Source organism: Hypanus sabinus, chromosome 1 (genome assembly GCF_030144855.1).
Source record: "Hypanus sabinus isolate sHypSab1 chromosome 1, sHypSab1.hap1, whole genome shotgun sequence".
Lineage (NCBI taxonomy): Eukaryota > Metazoa > Chordata > Chondrichthyes > Myliobatiformes > Dasyatidae > Hypanus > Hypanus sabinus.
The window spans coordinates 199,944,015-199,959,157 of record NC_082706.1 but is presented as its reverse complement, the minus strand read 5'-3'; the positions used below and the strand labels follow the sequence as shown (position 1 = coordinate 199,959,157).

The window sequence follows — 15,143 nt, the reverse complement described above, 5'->3', positions numbered from 1 at the left end:
AACACTGGCTCACCTCGGGTGCGTGCTTAGGCCTCTGCTCTACTTTCTTTGTACACATGACCGTGTGGCTAGGCATAGCTCAAATACCATTTGTAAATTTGCAGGTGATACTGGTAGAATTTCAATGGTGACGAGAAGGCGTACAGGAATGAGATATGCCAACTAGTGGGATGTGCCACAGCAACAACGTTGCACTCAACGTCAGTAAGACGAAAGAGCTGATTGTGGACTTCAGGAAGGGTAAGGCGAAGGTGCACACACCAGTCCTCATAGATGGATCAGAAGTGGAGGGAGTGAGCAGCTTCAAGTTGAAGAGATCTGGCGTATCAACAAATACACTCAAAAGCTTTGGTAGTTATACCATGGAGAGCATTCTGACAGGCTGCATCGCTGTCTGGTATGGAGGGGTTAATGCACAGGACCGAAAGAAGGTTGTAAATCTAGTCAGCTTCACCTCAGGCACTAGCCTACTAAGTACCCAGGACATCTTTAGGGAGTGGTGTCTCAGAAAGGCAGCATCCATTATTAAGGATGTCCAGCACCCAGGGCATGCCCTTTTCTTACTGTTACCATCAGGTAGGGGGTACAGAAGCCTGAAGGCTCACACTCAGCGATTCAGGAACAGCTACTTCCGCTCTGCCATCTGATTCTTAAATGGACATTGAAGCTTTGGACACTACTTCACTTTCTTTTTAATGTACAGTATTTCTGTTTTTGTACTTTTTTAAATTAATCTATTCAATATACATAATTGATTTACTTGTTTACTATTTTTTATTTATTATTATTTTTTCTCTCTGCTATATTATGTATTGCATTGAACTGCTGCTGCTAAGTTAACAAATTTCACATCACATGCCAGTGATGGCACCAGTGTCGTCACAGAGGTTGCCAGAGTGAAGTTGTAATCTACATCAAACTGCCTTAGGAACCCTGGCTCTGGATTTCTTCCTTGGGATTTACTCCCGAAGCCTTTCCCATGGGTGGGAATGGCCGCAAAGCAGCGGAGGTTTAAAATCAGAGTTTTTCTTCTCCAAGGCGGCTGCCGTCTAAGGCTGATGTGCCCCACCTGCCTGAACCATATAGAGTGCACTTAAGTGCAAAATAGCGCATAATTTGAAAAGAACTCCATATTTTCAGAGGAAGAATGAGGATAAGGGAAATGATAACACTGGATTGGATAGATTGCTCCTTTTGAAGAGTCAGTACATTAACTGCCTTTAAGTTTTGTTGCACCGATCATTTAAATTTTGGTCATCTGCTTTTTGCATTGTGAGGCCACATTACTTAATAGAATCCTTATTTTCTTGATCATTCCCCTTTGACCATTATTCAGGAAGTATTTTAGAATAGCTATTTTTATATAATCATTTCATATATTTGTGATATTTGGGGAATTGAGGGTTATGGGGAAAAGTCAGGTGGGTAGAGATGAGACTATGGCGAGGTCAGTCATGGTCTAATTGAATGGCGGAACAGGCTCGACGGGCCAGATTGCCTACTGCTCCTATTTCTTAAGTTCTTGTATTTAAAACCTCTAAATGAACAATTCCATTAGTTTCCTTTTCCTAGTTTAATTTCCGTTTCTTAGTTGTCACACCTCCTTGATATAAGGATTAAGAGCAGAAATAGATCACTGGCTCTCTCAAACTCACTTTGTCAACTTAATTAAAAAAAAGTCCTGTTTATCTGTCAGTAACTACAAATTTACATTCCTGTGCTCTTATGGTAATGATGTTCCAACTATCTCTGTCATTAAAAATATTAAAACCTCTGCTTCCATCTCCTTTGTGCAAGAATTCCAAAGGCAGGTGCTCCGGTTTCTTTCCATATTTCAAAGTCGTACTGTTAGGCTTTGTGAGTAGTGGGCTTGTTACGTTGGAAGCGTGGTGACACTTGCAGGCTACCCAGAACAATCCTCTGATTTAATGCATAATATATTCTTCACTGGGTGATTTTTATATACATGTAACGAGTAAAAGCTAATCTTTTAGCAGTCTCTTACCATTTCAGCAGTAATGTTTTTCGTTTGTTCCTGCTTGAGGGACTGTTTGCATCTTTCTACATACAGGCAGTCCCCGGGTTACAAATGAGTTCTGTTCCTGAGTCTGTCTTTAAGTTGGATTTGTATGCAAGTCGGAACAGATACTCTGGTATTATTTAGCGTCAGGTAGTCAGACATTTGTCTTAGTATATAGTATATATTTTACCTTTCTATGCATATAAAACACTAAAGAAACATATGTATTTCAATAATTAAACCACTGCGTTGCTTACTAATAATTGTAGCTTTCATCGGGGCAGGGCCTTTCACATGCTCCATTATTTTCACATTATCCTTTAATTGGACTGTTCCAATCATTGACCCACCGCAGGGACATTACTAAGAATGGTGGCGGGGTTGGGGGTGACAGGATGTAAAGGTTCAACTGTTTCATTTATCTTCCATAAATCTTGTACCAGGCGCCACTCCTGTCTATCCAGATTTGGGGACGGGTAGAAAAGGGTGTTACAAGGTGATTGGCAAGGGACCAAGATACCCTGTTTGCAAAAGGAGTACACCAGGGAAGTGACACTCAATAGCATCCTTCCGAAGGGGGTATTGTGGAATGGGGGGCAGCTGTACTGAATTTGCACTGGGGCCGTAGAGGTTAGTCCTACCTCAACCTTCGATGCAGCCCATAAGTCAGGGCTGGCTCATCCGAGGCGAGACGGTGAGACTGGTGACAATGGACCCAGCCTGTAACCGAGAAAGGGGTAAGGTAATAAGTCAAAATTCCATCTGGTAACATCTGGGGAGTTCCAAGGAGGCTTGGGTCTGCCTGTTCCTGCAGTCAGCAGGTTAGAAACCCTAACTCCTTTGGCTTGTGTCCCACAGCCACTGATAAGGTTATGTGGGGGGTGGGGGGGAACACAAGACCCAACTGACTCTGTATCTCAGTAGGCACCTGAACTAATAATGCTGCTTCCTCTTTACCCTTTATGTCTCCAGAACAATAATGCTGACCATGCTGCCCACAAAGGGGTTTTGGATTCCTGTGAGACCCCTGAGGGGTCATTCCCAGTGTTGCATTTGGGTCAGGCACCTCAGGGGTGGGTTGAAATCTCCGGACCGAAGGTCTACAGCCCACCACTGAGGAGAATGGTAGACCCAAAAAAGTCCTTCTGGAGTCAGGAGCACTAATAGTAATTCTAGCATCAAGACATTTTAATTTAAGTCAGAGGGAGCACAGCAGGGTTCTCCCTGCTAGGTTAACTCCGAAGTCTGGAGTTTGGGTGAACTGAATTGTTACTCCGTCGGACCCCAAATTGGACTTGTAGGGGTTTCGTCAGTGGGTAGGATTTTTCTTGGTCCATTAAGCCACTCAGAGTCACTGAGGTGTCTGACATCCTGAAACCATGTTGATTGATACAGGAAGATTCAAGCGTTGATGTAGCTGCTCCAGTATCGAGCAAAAAGGGGATACTGTTGCCTTCCACTAGTAGGTTAAATATGTGCTGTTCTTCAGGGACAGAGGGGACAGGGAGGACAGGGAACATCAAGCCAGTATCCGGCTGATCAACTAGTCAGGCAGAAAATGGGGTATGGGCAGTGAATGGTCGCTGCTGACCCAGGGGCCTGGACTGTTATTGGCGATAGGGACATTCCCCTTGCCAATGATCAGAGGCGCCACAGAGGTAGCATCCTGTAACCCTAATGTGTGCTAAGGGTGGTTGTTCTGTTTTGATTGACTCCTGGTCTGTGTTGCAACAGGGTCACAGTACTGTTCCTAGGGTGGGGTTGTTGTGTCCTTTTGAGAGGTACGTGGGATCAGAGGGTATATGGGAGCGGTGGGGTGGATCATCCAATTCTCCTCAGTTTCATCCTCATCACCATTTTGAAACAACGGGCAAACCAAACATGTCAGGAGGTACCTCCGCTTCACCTTTGCGATCACCACTTTTACTTCCCCGCTTCTCGTTCCTTTCATGTCTTTCTCCCTGTTGACATTAATATTTTCCACCTTTCTGCAGACCCGTTTCCACAGTGCTTCCTCTGCTTTGGTGCATTTATCCAGATCCCAGCTGACACCTAGTGGCTATATCTCATTCCCTAGTTTTTTATTCAGTGACGCTGACAGTCTGCAAAAATCATTTTCATCCCCCAGGTTGTCTTTATAAAGATCAAATAAAGGTGTGTTAGATCCTGATTTATCAAGGTTCTGAACCATTTCAGAATTCAAATTATTCACCCTTTTTTAACCTAGTGCTGTGTTGCACCCACTTCAGGGTCCTGACCTTCGTGTGGGGGATTTCCCCTCTTAACAACCGGTCTAAGGCAGGGTGTCTGAGACAGGCACTTTCAAACAATATTATCCACTATACTTCAAAGTATTGAGGACTCTAACCCCAGGTACCTTAAGATTGAGGACTCTAACCGCACCCTCTTAGTTACTGTAGTACTTGGGTAGTTTAACTGTGGTTCTTCAGGAGCTCGTCAGAGGGTCACCCGTCAGACAAAAGGGTCACCAAAGTGGTCAACTAATGAGAGGGATCAAGGTAAATCTTACCTCGTGGGCCCATCCACCTCAGGTCGTTGCCACAGAGTCAACCACTGACACCGTCTGTATGGATGTACCTTGTCTTGAGCTCCTGGCTGGCTCGCCAAATTGCTGTAAACTTCTTTCGATCTACCCGATTCAAAGACACCACGTACTACGGTGAAAGTAACTTTAACTCTTTGTTAGCAAGTTACTCGAGAGAACCCTCCTTAAGCACTCTCCCTCAGAGGCTGCTTGGAGGCTCTCTGTCTCCTGAAGCAAATGCAGTTCTTTTTATATCATGCAGTCACATACATAGATGTGGGTTCACCCCCCCCCCCCTTAACAGATGAGTATTGTTAAAGTTATCAATCATAAATTATTTGTTTAACAGTTTTAATTGCTGCTGTGTCTGGATGCAGACAGGCACAGTCTTACCATCCAAAGCTTCCTGCCCTTGGAAATAGCCACTTTTTTTTATGCTTATCTTGCAGGTCCCATTAGGAATACAAGGCACAATAGGTTTCTCACAGCAATTAATCAAGCAATGATACGTTACCCTAAGCAAAACCAAAATTAAGCGCAGATTGCATATACTTAGCTTATTTTATGGGAAAGCATTTGTGCATCTATACTCTTTTTTCTCAAGCTCATAGCTGCTACAACCCTTACAAAAAATAGCCAGGGTCACAAGCAGCCTACGAGATGCTAACTTTTTAATATTACACTGGGACTGTACTCACTGGAATTCAGAAGAATGAGAGGAGAACTTATAGAAACATATATAATTATGAAAGGAATAGATAAGATAGAGGCAGGAAAGTTGTTTCCACTGGTAGATGAGACTAGAATTGGGGGACATAAACTTAAGATTCGGGGGAGTAAATTTAGGACGGAGATGAGTGTGTTTTTCCCAAAGAGTGGTGAATCTGTGGAATTTTCTGCTAAATGAAGCAGTGGAGGCTACCTCAGTAAATATATTTAAGACAAGGTTGGATAGATTTTTTGCATAGTAGGGGAATTGAGGGTTATGGGGAAAAGGCAGGTTGTTGGAGATGAGTCCATGGTCAGATAAGCCATGATCTTAGTGGAATGGTGGAGCAGGCTTGACAGGCCAGATGGCCTACTCTTGCTCCTATTTCTTATGTTCACTGATAAGCAGGGTAGGCTTGTAGTCTGTAATCCTCTGAATTCCTTACCACATGTGCTGCGTGTCTCTGGTATCGCAGAAATGGCTGTAAACTCTCTGGAATGTCTGTAAATTCTCTGATGGAGTGGGAAAGCACTGTTCCTGCTTCCCTGAGATTTGTTGCATCCCGATTTAAAAGCAGCATCACGATCCCTCAGCCTGGCACAGACCTCTGCTGTAAGCCATGGCTTCTGATTTGCCCTCACTGGGATGTGTTTTGTGATATTAGCAACCTCAGAACACTTCTCTAATGTAGCTGGTCACAGAATCCACATATTCCTTGATATTAACATGGTTCCCATAGGTAGCAGCCTCCCTGAATATTCTCCAGTTCTTATGATCAAAGCAGTTTTGCAGCGCAGAGATTGCACTCTCAGGTCAGGATTTCACCACCTTCAGAACTGCTTTGACCGTTTGCTGGAATTAACATTACAGCTAAGTGATTTGAGAGGCCAATGTGGGATTTGTAGGCACCTGCTATGCTAGTATAAACCAAGTCTCGTGTATTTTTACCTCTGGTAGAGAAATGAATATGCTGGTGGAATTCAGGCAGAACTGTCTTTGGGTTCACTTGGTTAAAATAGACCTCAGTGATGAAGGTAATATCAGTGTGTTTGGTTTAGAAGTCACCGGCACTGTGGAGCTCCTGCAGTGTCTCTCTGGAATTAGCAGTGTGTGTGGGGGGAGAAGGATGATGTGCAACTACCAATACAATAAATGACCAATGATTATCATTGCCTTTTTGCCAAGTCCCCATTATTTCTAACCGTTAATGCTGCCATACTGTGGGATCCCAATTAGAGAGTCTGTACATCACTTCCATTATGAGCTAACATGGCTTCTTCTGCTACTAGTATTAATTCTTAATTAAATTTCATAACTAATTTAGGTAGTGCTGGAAGGACTTTTTCAGATGTTTTAATTCCATGTACTTTTGCTGTAAAAGATGCACCAACATTGCTGCCTTTCTGGGAACTTCTGTATTAAGCTGTGCTCTTGTCACATATTTATTGTATTCTGGATGTTTCCATTACACTCAGCTCTTGCCTATAGTTAGTATTCTATTTGTTTTTTTTCCATACCTTACATATCCTGCTTAAATTCTTCAAAAGCAGAATAAATATATTTAATCCTTCTCTGTCTCCGACTGTCTGGTTTATTTTTTTGCCTCATAAGTGGGCTTTTTTCACTTTCCTAGTGGTAGTGATTTTTGTAACAAATGAGCAAAAAGTAATTACAACAGAATTAAGTTATTTTTCTGTATGTTTTTCATTTAATTTAGATTTGTGCAGTTATATAAATTTGCCAGTTAACCAGGTGAGTTTAAAGAAAGTTTATGAGCTGGGTATAAAGGGAAGGTAGCAGACAGACTCCTGGCAAAAAGGAGCTTGAGGAGTGAGAATCCCCATGAGTTTAAAGGCAGTGTAGCAATTGGGAGCATGTGATTTTAATGGGATCATTTGGATATGCTTATATTTAAAAGATGGAAGAATTGATGATTACAAGGGAAGTGGCAAATGAGGAGTTGAAGACCCATTGATCAGCTATTGATCATGCAGGCTTGGCAGTCTACAGCTATTTTCTTGTGTTCTTAAGGAGTATGTTAGAGATAAAGCAGTTAGTTTATAAGGAGTACTGGTAATATCATCCTGCCAGAAGCCGAGTAATTCAAATTACTTATTAGAGTTTTACTCGTAACTCTTCTAAACATTTAGAAGAATAAGTTGCATTGTCAAAATATGCATGGAATTTGTTTCCCTTGTCTGAGGGACTCCAACCAGGGAGTGTAGTTTTAAAGTAAATGGTTGAATGGGTTCAAAGAAAATTTCTGGAGATATGTTTGTTTTTGACTCTGAAATTAATTTGTTTACCAGAAGTTTGCCGTTTGTTTTAAATGTGCCAAAACAAAAGATGTTTGTGCCTATTTTCAGTTATTTTGAGATCACTTCTCTATGATATCTATGTGTAATTTCTTCAAAATAAGATATTGTGAATCCTTATGTGACTTGTTTACCATTGATAAAAATTTAAGTTGAATGGTTGATGTTTTCTGCTTTGCGCATATTAATCTACTAAGTACTGTTCTGGCAAACATTGTTTATTTTTGTGAACATTTTGAATAGTTTTTCTTGCATTGTTTTTATGAACACTAGCACTTGAATTTAGGATGGGGACATTGGGGTGAAATATTTGCATTGTAATATGGAGTAAATCTGTTCTTGACAAGTTTTTGATATTTTACTTTTATCTAGATTTATGATCCTGTGCTGCAAGTGATCACGCAAGATGTTCTACGCTCACTTTGTGTTGAGTAAAAGGGGACCGCTTGCCAAAATTTGGCTTGCAGCCCATTGGGACAAGAAGCTGACGAAAGCCCATGTATTTGAATGTAATCTGGAGAGCAGTGTGGAAAGCATTATTTCCCCGAAGGTAATTCAGCCAATATTTGAAAGGAATTATTAACATGCTTTTTTGTAAATGCTGATCTCCGCTGTCTACATTGTAGCATGTGGTACATGTTTGCTGCTTGTTCAGGTAGCTTAATTCTTTGCTTGCACCTAGAGTGCATGGACCAAGTGCTTCAATGTAGGACTTCCAAAATCTGTATTAACGTCCACCTATATTGTCTACCAGGACTCCATAATTCCCCTGCACTAAAAGCGGAGTTCTCTGACAGGTGGATCATTTGAAAGGGTAGCCTGAGCTCAGCTAGCCATTTCTTCAGTACTGTCAATCCCTCTAGCTACCCTGGCACAGTCTGTTTTGTCTCTCCCTAGTACTCCATCCACAGAATGTGAAAATTTGTGAAGTGCTGGGTAACTGAGCAGTTACTGTATAGAATTTAGAAATGACAGTGGTTTAATCTTATATTGTCAATATTGTTATGAAAACCTAATGCAGCTGAGTAACAGTTTGAATAATTTTTTTTCTGTTGCATTTCTTTGATCTATTGTGAATGTTTGCAAGAAAACATTTAGGGTAGCAGACGGTGACAATTTGATAATAAATTTACTTTGAACTTTAAGATAAAGATTGTTTTGATAGACTAGTTTTAATTATTTTAAAGCATTTTTATCTTATACATCCCATTGTTTCAGAAATCGATAGATTTGGTGCTTGATAATTTGGAAAAATTGTTAGTGTCAGTTTTTTATGCTCTGTTTTCCAGGTCAAGATGGCCTTGCGGACCTCTGGGCATCTTTTGCTCGGTGTGGTAAGGATTTATCACAGAAAAGCCAAATATCTTTTGGCAGACTGCAATGAAGCCTTCATAAAGATTAAAATGGCTTTTCGTCCAGGTAGAATATACTTTATTTGCATACTAATAATGTTTCTGGTATCTTAAAAAGTAAAGGACGGAACACAAAAGAAATAGTTGTATTTAGAAATGACAGGATTACACATTAGAACCTTGGAGAGGCAGCTTATACAATTTTAAACTGGTTTGCTTCTTGCTGTATATTTATTAATTGGTTCTCATTTAATATAGATAGATCAAAGAGTGATCCATTGGTGCAATATTAATTCTTTACAAATGGAGATAGGACGAAAAAAAAACTGCCAGGCTTGTTGAATTGCTGAGGCTCTTGTGTGTCCTGTTATTTGTTGGCATTATGGTAGAATGTGAATTGCTGCCAATGTCAATTATTCTGAACAGCTGCTTTTTAAGCTAGTAGTTATGGCGTACCCAATGATATCAACATTTCACATTCTAATACATTGAGTAAAATTGATGCAGAATGTAGGAATGTGTCTGAGACTTTGTTTATTGTCTTCAAACGGAAGAGAGAAAATTAGAAAGCCCATACCTGCATTTATAATTTACAGTCTAAAATAATTGCCACATTTTATCATCATGCTAATTGCAAAACTTTCACTTTGGAGGTTCAAACTAAACTCTTCTTAAAATATACATTATACCATATGTAAGTTTAGAACGGCAGCACTTTTTTTTTGTCCTTTGCTGCATTCCAGAAATGGAGCGAGCAGACTTAGTAAAGTTAGCAATCGTATGTTGGGTCCAGTGAAAATTCCTTCTGCAGTTTGACTCTTCTGTGATTAACATGATTTCAGTGTTTTCATTATTGATGCATGTGGCTGCTGAGGTCAGACTGAGAAGCTTCAGTCTGGAGTCACAAAGTCAATGTGGTTCGATCTCAGAAGACAGACAGGCTCAAATCATATTCAAATTTCTAATTGTGTTATTTTGAACTGAAACTCTAAAATTGCCTAATGAATATGCATTCAATACTATTGTCTAATTGTACATTATGATTCATTCAGTCATGGGTCACATTTGGAGCTCATCTTAAATCTGGTAATTAATGGTGGCCCTGTGATACTTTGGCATACCCTTTCTAGTTTCGCTTTTCTCATTTCATGTGCAGTAACAATGCTGAAATTATAAATGGATATTTTCCAAACTTATTTACATTTTATGTGCTTTATAGGTGTGGTAGATCTTCCAGAAGAGAACCGAGAAGCTGCGTACAATGCTATCACCTTGCCCGAAGAATTTCATGATTTTGACCAACCACTACCAGACTTAGAGTAAGTGCTCGAAATTTTTAAGACCATTTCCTAGATATCACACAAAACATTTGAGAACTGATCATGACTCAAGAGAACATCATAGTCGGGAATAATCTTAACATTAAAATTTGGTTGTCAGATTGGGCAGAATAGATTAAGGGAAACAAAAGGTGCAGCAATTTGTTTTAGATGGTATGAAATAATTGTGCTTGAGTTAAAATTCAGCCAAGATTCCTGGCTTAATTTTAAAACATTCCACTAATTACTTTGTGAAGCTTGAGATGTGATACAGTTTGAGCACTCCTTATCTGAAATAACAAGACCCAAAAACCTAAAATGTTTTGAGCACTGATGTGAATCACAAATAGAAAATGCTACAAGGCGTTGGGAAGGATCAGTGTGCCATAGACAGTTCTGAGAAATGATCTCTATGTAATGAACAGAAGTTAATGAAAAAATAGAAAAACAGTGCAGTAAGTGAGAAATGAAGATCTTGATCGTCTATTGAAAGAGTGGATTTGTCAGCATTTGAGTGAATATATGACACTTAATGGTATGCTAATTGTGAAACAAGCAGTGATCTATCACAACGAACAGAAAATTGAAGGCAATTGTAAATATTCAGCAGGCTGGTTGCAGAAATTTAAGAAAAGGCGTGGCATTAATTTTTTGAAAGATTTGTGGTGATAAAACATCTGCTGATCATGACACAGCAGAGAAACTCATTGGGCTTGTCAAGATTGTTGCAGATAAAGATGTAATAGGCTGAACAGCTGCAGCAGTACGTGTGTGATGAACAAATGTAAGACAAAGACTGTTTTGCATATAAATTCAGTCAGGGGTGATAGTGATCACAAGCAGCCACCTGTGCATGTGAGGTAGAAAGCATACCTTTCTGATGGTTCAGTATACACATGCAAAATTATTTAAAATATTAAGGATATACGTATAAGCTGAAAATGTATTGAAAATGAATTTTGTGTTTAGGCTTGCATCCCATCCCCAAGCTAGCTCATTATATAGGTGCAAATATTCCAAAATATGAAAAGATTCCAGAAATTTGAAACACCCCCCCGAATTTTGAATTCGTTTGAAGGAAAGCAAAATGGAAAAGCTGTAGATGAGATCATGCCCCCTCGTCATTTTAGGCAGAGAAAGTGAATTGAGAAAGATCGACCAACTGTTCTTGCTATAGGATATTGAGGCGATACCCAAATGTCTAATAGAAAGAACTCATTGCTCATTTTGAGGATCTGATAAAATTTACAAATTATAAGCTATTTCAAATCTTCAAAATGCATAATTTAGTAATTGAATTGATTTTTTTCCCCCTGAGCTCTGCAACTCAAACTGCAACACAAATTGTAAATAGATTTATTATTGTCACATGGACCAGTGAGTCTTACTTCAGTGGTTGGTGAGTTGATAGAGAAGATCCTGAGAGGCAGGATTTATGAACATTTGGAGCGGCATAATATGATTAGGAATAGTCTGCATGGCTTTGTCAAAGGCAGGTCATGCTTTAGGAGCCTGATTGAATTTTTTTAAGGGTGTAACTAAACACATTGAAGGTAGAGCAGTAGATGTAGTATATATGGATTTCAGCAAGGCATTTGACACGGTACCCCATGCAAGGCTTATCGAGCAAGTAAGGAATCGGGATCCAAGGGGACGTTGCTTTGTGGATACAGAACTGGCTTGCCCACAGAAGGCAAAGAGTGGTTGTAGGCGAGTCATATTCTACATGGAGGTTGGTCATTAGTGGTGTGCCTCAGGGATCTGTTCTGGGACCCCTACTCTTCATGATTTTTATAAATGATCTGCATGAGGAAGGGTTAGTAAATTTGCTAATGACACAAAGGTTGGGGGTGTTGTGGATAGTGTGGAGGGTTGTCAGAGGTTATAGCGGGACATTGAAAGGATGCAAAACTGAGCTGAGAAGTGGCAGATGGAGTTCAACCCAGCTAAGTGTGAGGTGGTTCAATTTGGAAAGTTAAATATGATGGCAGAATATAGTATTAATGGTAAGACTCTTGGCAGTGTGGAGGATCAGAGGGATCTTGGGGTCCGAGTCCATAGGTAGCACAGGTCGACTCTGTGGTTAAGAAAGCATACGGTGCATTGGCCTTCATCAATCGTGGGGTTGAGTTTTGGAGCCGAGAGGTAATGTTACAGCTATATAGGACCCACTTGGATACTGTGCTCAGTTCTGGTCGCCTCACTATAGGAAGGATGTGGAAACCATGGGAAAGGGTGCAGACGAGATTTACAAGGATTTTGCCTGGATTGGGGAGCATTCCTTCTGAGAATAGTTTGATTGAACTCGGGATGAGAGGTGACCTGATAGAGTTGTATAAGATGATGAGAGACATTGATCGTGTGGATAGTCAAAGGCTTTTTCCCAGGGCTGAAGTGGCTAACACAAGAGGCACAGTTTTAAGGTGCTTAGAAGTAGGTACGGAGGAGATGTCGGGTAAGTTTTTTTTTACACAGAGCAGTGAGTGCTTGGAATAGGCTGCCAGCGACGGTGGTGGAGGCGGATATGATAGGGTCTTTTAAGAGACTCCTGGACAAGTACATTGAGGTCAGCAAAATAAAGGCTAGAGGTAACCCTAGGTAATTTCATGTTTGGCACAGCTTTGTGGGTTGAAAGGCCTGTATTGTGCTGTAGGTTTTTTTTATGTCTCTATGTACTGAGTTGAATTTATTACACACTGCTTTGAGGTTGTACAAGGTAAAACAAGAATGTTGCAGTTCCAGAGAAAGTGCAGTGCAGGTAGACAGTAATATACAAGGTCATTACACGATAGATTATAAGGTCTAGAGTCCATCTTATTGTATGCAGGACCTATTAAATATGGTCATCTTCTAAATAGTCTTGTAACAGCAGGATAGAAACTGTTCTTGAGTCTGGTAGTATGCATTTTTGGGCTTTTGTATCTTTTACCTGATGGGAATAGGGGAAAGAAGAGATTGTTTGAAGTGGTTATTGTCTACTTAAAACTTCGATACTGAGGCAGTGTGAAATATAACCACAATTCATGGAAGTAAGACTGATTTCTGTGATATGCTGAGCTATAGCTACAACTCCGCAGTTTCTTGTGGTTACATGCAGGGTAGTTGTGATTTGTCCAGATTGGATCCTTTCTATGGTGCATCGATTAAAAATTGGTGAGGGTCAAAGCTAACTTCTTGAGGAAGTAGAGGTGTGGTGAACTTTCTTAGCCATGGTTTCAGGACAGACTATTGATGATGCTTACTAAGAGGAACTTGGCAGTTCACAACCTCAGCATTGTTGATTTTTACTCTAATTTTTTAATGCTATTGTTTCCAGTTCCTCGATCATATCTAAACCTTGATAATGAGCATCACAACAGACTGTAGGAAAACCTGGTATTACAAAATTGGTAATGATCATTTTCAGTGTCAAGTGGGAATGCACAACAAATGTTTACTTGGAGTCATGCCCTCAATACAGGGTATGGCATTTAGATTTTAGATCAGGTGAAATTGCTTCATCTGGAGTGGTGAAACCTAATAAAATTCTCTACTAGAAAAGACAGTGAAGCCCAAGTCATTGAATATATTCAGGTGGAGGTAGATGTATTAATGCCAGATGAATCTAGATGTATTAATGCCAGATGAATCTAGATGTATTAATGCCAGATGAATCTAGATGTATTAATGCCAGATGAATCTAGATGTATTAATGCCAGATGAATCTAGGGATGTGAAGAGAAGGGAACTATTACACTGTGTTGAATGTTTGTGCAGGCCCAAAATGCTCTTTAGCGTACACCTCTTCTGATGTTATTTCTTTATATAAGGAATTATTTAGCCTTTTGGAGCAAAACACTTAATAGTTTTCTTCTATTTTATTTAACTGTGGGACACACAGATACAGTTCAAATTGTTGTGGTTTTGCTTCTAATTGATTTTAATCATTTGCCTACTAAGGGAAGCTGTGTTACTCCAGAGTGATTATCTCATTTTGAGTATGTATTTTAAAATGATTGCTTTACACTGAAAATAAGCTAATTTTTTTTGTATAAAGATGAAAACTTAGTTTTGTTAAGACTATTGCATATTTCAGTAAAGGAAGATTAGGATATGATATAGTACCATTGCATATCAAAGATCAAGTGTGTTTTAGTGTCAAATTTTATGGATTGTGTCCACGTTTTTGCAGTCCTAAAGTGACAATATAAAATTGTTCAATAGAGAAGCTCTCAAATTTCAGTTTTTAATACAAAAATTGAAAGACTTTAAAGTTGAAGCAATAATTAAGTTGCATACCGTGTGCAGCATAATTTAAAAAACTAAAATTATCCACTAAACACTGTCAATTTTTTTGTCCAAATAACAGAATATTATGCAAAGAAAAAAAATTGTTTTTGTTCTTTGTTCCCATCATAAATTCAGAGATCCTAAAAAACAACTATCTAATAGTCACACCAGAGAAACTTGTCCGGTCCTGTTTCCTAAACCACTGGTTTTGCTAGATAATTTTACTACATAACATCTTCTTTGGAAAAATGAACTACAGCTGTGTTTGTATATTAAGAGAATGAGATCTCTCAATATCTCAGAGCCACCAAGATCCCAAGCATACTGAATTAACAGATGTTGTCTGTATTTTGATTTACTGCTTACTCTTCTGGTATAGTTACCAAACCTGAACGTCTGGGGGGGTAAATTCAGGAATTGCTTTTCTAGAGTTATGAGAAAACATTAATTATAATACTTGAAACCTGATTTTTATAAATCCTATAGGCATTTGTTTGTTGACTCGACATTCAAGAGAAATTTGGATAAGTACATTCCTGAGAGGTAGTCATGTGTGGGTTGATAGGACAGGCAGAATAAAAGTTCAGCACAGACTAGATGGGCAAAGGGCCTAT

At 39.6% G+C, this 15,143-nt stretch overlaps 1 protein-coding gene across 1 annotated transcript in view; it reads left to right on the top strand.

Moving 5' to 3' along the window:
- rad21b (RAD21 cohesin complex component b) overlaps window positions 1–15,143 on the top strand; it is a 41,858-nt gene that overhangs the window by 9,677 nt on the left and 17,038 nt on the right. Inside the window, exons 2-4 of the mRNA XM_059984066.1 lie at window positions 7,962–8,139; window positions 8,879–9,008; window positions 10,161–10,260. Of these exons, the coding sequence (XP_059840049.1) occupies window positions 7,996–8,139; window positions 8,879–9,008; window positions 10,161–10,260 (374 nt within the window). The 5' untranslated portion in view covers window positions 7,962–7,995. The remainder of the gene's footprint in view (window positions 1–7,961; window positions 8,140–8,878; window positions 9,009–10,160; window positions 10,261–15,143) is intronic.